A 3,536-nucleotide genomic window follows, 5' to 3' on the forward strand; every position below is an offset into this window, starting at 1 on the left:
AAACAGGGACATAAGTGGGATAACTTAATTACAGCTTATGGAATGGTCATTAGTGACTAAGTGATAACTGCATTGTCAACAGCCATAGCACATTCAATTGCAACTAAAGACAGTACTCATACACATAGATAGACATGATTCTAATTACAGAGAAATGGGTCGCTGTAATCACCTGGAATCGGGCTTGATCCGAGAAATGAGGGGAGCACACATGGCAGAACGAAACTTGAGATGCACTTGCTTGGATGAACGCCACTTCCGAAGTCCACACACTCAACCGGCCTCTTCCAGCGCATGTCAACACTTACAAAATATCCATTGCCCACGGGCACAGTGAGATGCACTAAGTCGGCGCTCATCGGATCGATAGCAGCAAACATAGGCGCCACCTTGCCTCCGGGGCAGAGAGTTTTCCAGGTCACCATGTGCTCCAGCATCCAGCGGCCACTCTGTTCATCAAGCATGAACGACTTGATGTTGAAGGGCTCGTCCTTGGAAACCTCCACAAACCTCAGCCTGCCGTCGCTGACCCCCATGCGCCTGTGCTGGAGGAGCTGCCTCATCTCTGCCTCGCCCTGTTGGTCAGGAAGCATGATGTCTCCCGGCAGCTCGACGAGGCAGAGCTCGGGCCGGTCGCTGAACGGGTCGACGTTGACGGCGCCCCAGCTCACGTCTACCCACCAGAGCCGCCCTCCGAAGTCCAGCACCTCGTGGTTCATGTACATGAGGCGCCCAGCCGGTAGCGGGGACGGCAGCAGCAGCTCGTCCCACTCCCCTGTCTCCGAGGAGAGCCGGCGCAGTAGGAAACGCCGCCCATCGCCGACCAAGCTGAGCTGCGCAGCGGCGTACCTCCTGGGTGGTCCGTGCCCACCGTCGGCCTGGGTGAGGAGGCCCGTGGAGGCGGTGAAGGCGTCCTCCGTGCCGTCGAAGTCCGGAAGGCGGGCCATCTCGCCGGTGACGGGGTTGCAGACGAAGCGCGCGAGCCTCATGATGTCGCAGCAGTAGGAGCGAGCGTAGGCCTGGTCGAGGACCTCGAACGGGGCGGTGGACGGGCCCTGGTACTCGAACATCCCCGTGGGGTCGGCGCGGTTCCTGAACGTGCCGAGCAGGAGGAGGCCGTCGCTGCTCGCGGCGAGCACGCCGCTGCCGAAGATATCGACAAGGGTGCTGGCCGGTTGGGGAGAGCCCTGCTCGGGGGCCAGGCTGCCGAAGTCGAAGAAGTTGGAGGGCTGGCCGTCGGAGCTGGCCGTGTCCGGGAGCGGGTCGAGACCGAAGGCGTGCCTTGGGACGGAGACGCGGGAGGCGAGCGGGGGCGGGGCGAGCGCGAGGGAGACGCCCCGCGCGGCCGCGAACTCCGCCGTGGAGATCCGGTAAATCATGGCCCAGGCGGGGCGCCAAGAGGCGGTGGAGAGGGAGCGGCGGAGGGGGCCGGATAGGCGGCGGAGCGGCCGCAGCATCTCGCCGGAGGAGGCGGTGCCGCGGTAGTGGATTTGGCGGGGGTAATCTGGTAGGGGTAGCTTAGCTGCAGCCTAGCAAGCGAAGGGGAGAGAGGGTTTAGGAAGGGAACCGGAGAAGCCGAGGCGAGGATTGGGGCTGGTTGGTTGGTTGGTTGGTTCACAAGGACTTGGTTCACGCGAGAAATTGAATCTTTTACCTGGTTCACGCAGCTCCGCCACAAAGGCTTTTCTATGTGCTTGGCGTGGACCCCATTTGTCGGTGGGTCGAACTGAACAGTATGTCTCGTCTATCCGAACGTTGTGGAACGGGCGTTCTGGAGCTCTCCCGTAACCAAACACATTTGTTTGAAACATTTGTTTTTCAAAGACAAAAGACCAACGGCGAAGCTATGTACTCCCTCCGTCCGAAAATACTTGTCGAAGAAATGCATAAAAATGGATGTATTTAAAACTAAAATACGTCTAGATACATCCATTCCTCCCACAAGTATTTTCGGACGGAGGGAGCACAAGTCTGCCAAAATGAGATTTGATCTTTACCAGGTAGTAATGGCGCCTGCAGCTTTGTGAAAAGTTCATCCTACCATCCACATGCACACACACGCACACTGCTGGCTCGGTTGCTTCACCTCTATTCCCAACCACGCTTTGTCACGGCTGCTAGCATCCATCGACTGTGAGAATACTTATGTGGCCGATGTAAATAATAGTTTGATTTTAATGAAGAGTTTAGTATGATGGTTACTAGTAGAAATTATAGATTAAAGTCTGGGTTTTAATTCCCTCTTATCTCCCTCTGTTAATCTTCACAAACTAGAGTGCATGTGTGTACGTGTGGCAAAGTCACGTGCCTAGCGCATAGACGTGTATTAGTGCCTCGTTACGGCGACGTACTGGTGCATGCACGGATTAATTGATATGCGCTAAGAACGTGTTTGGTTGCCTGCATATGACCCAGCCTAACCCGCGCGGGATGAAACAGGCCCGTTTGGTTGCCTGCGTTTACTGTGCGGCCCACATGGTACGAACCTTAAAGCACCTCCAAGCCAGGCCCAGGGGAAACGTCCGAATCGGCAGTAACTCGCGAGCCTGGCTTGGGCGACGCAGGGGAGGGCGACGCGCTTCTCTCCTCGTGCGACCAGGGAGATGGCGCGAGCTTGCCCGCGTCGTCGAAAAATCAGCGGTAGGATTTCGGCTCACCCCCTCCCCCCCGAGTCCACCCTATTTAGCCCTCTCCATCACCGCCCAACTCCCGCCACCATTCTCCCCCACTTTCGAGCTTTCACGTCGATGCGAATCGGCACCGACGCGCAGGTAAGCGGCGGATCCTCATCGGTCGGCGGTCCACGGCGTCGGCGGTCCTTCACCGGCCGGCGATGATCTTCTACGTCCGTTCCCCCCTCGTCCTCGAGCTGCAGCCATGGCCTCCGTGAGTTCAATCCCCCTTTCTTTCTGTTTCTTCTAGCTAGATCTGAGCTGCAGCTAGGGTTTGATGTAGATGCATGATTGATTAGTGCTCTGATCTGTGAACTCATATGGTTGATTGCTATGCTGCGGTTGCAATTTGTGGTAGGGTTAGATGTTCAAGCATGTGGTAGGCTAGGTTAGATGTATGTTCCTACTCATAGATTGTTCGGTGTGCTTAGTATGATAGCGATGAACCATGTGCTTAGTATAATAGTGATGAAGCATGTGCTTGGTATGATAGTGATGAACCATGTACATGTATGCTCCTGCTTTCATGGATTGTCCGGTATGTTCTGTGCTATGCTTACTGTCAATGCATGCCACGATTGTAGGATATGACCACGTAGACGCAAGATCTTAGTCAGGCCCTTGTCCTGTCCGACAGCCAGTTTCCTCCATTGTTTGTCGAGCAGTCGTAGCCTATGTCCGCGATGGCACCTGATTCAGAGGTGTTCGCGTCTGATTCTGCCTATGTGCCAGTAGTGCTCGTTGAGCAAACTTCTGCTGCTGCCACTGCACTCAAGGTAGCAATAGCAAAGCCAAAGAAGGATGGTAGGTCAAACAACATTGCATACTAAATGCTTCTGCATATTTAATACTCATATCCTCAAA

At 55.4% G+C, this 3,536-nt stretch overlaps 1 protein-coding gene across 1 annotated transcript in view; it reads right to left on the reverse strand.

The window, feature by feature from the left end:
- LOC119348426 overlaps positions 1-1,529 on the reverse strand; it is a 6,596-nt gene extending 5,067 nt beyond the window's left edge. The window contains exon 1 of the mRNA XM_037616546.1: positions 173-1,529. Within this exon, the coding sequence (XP_037472443.1) occupies positions 173-1,457 (1,285 nt within the window). The 5' untranslated portion in view covers positions 1,458-1,529. The remainder of the gene's footprint in view (positions 1-172) is intronic.
- Positions 1,530-3,536: the final 2,007 nt, after the last annotated feature.

The sequence above is a fragment of the Triticum dicoccoides genome, chromosome 1B (assembly GCF_002162155.2).
Source record: "Triticum dicoccoides isolate Atlit2015 ecotype Zavitan chromosome 1B, WEW_v2.0, whole genome shotgun sequence".
In the NCBI taxonomy this organism is placed as follows: domain Eukaryota; kingdom Viridiplantae; phylum Streptophyta; class Magnoliopsida; order Poales; family Poaceae; genus Triticum; species Triticum dicoccoides.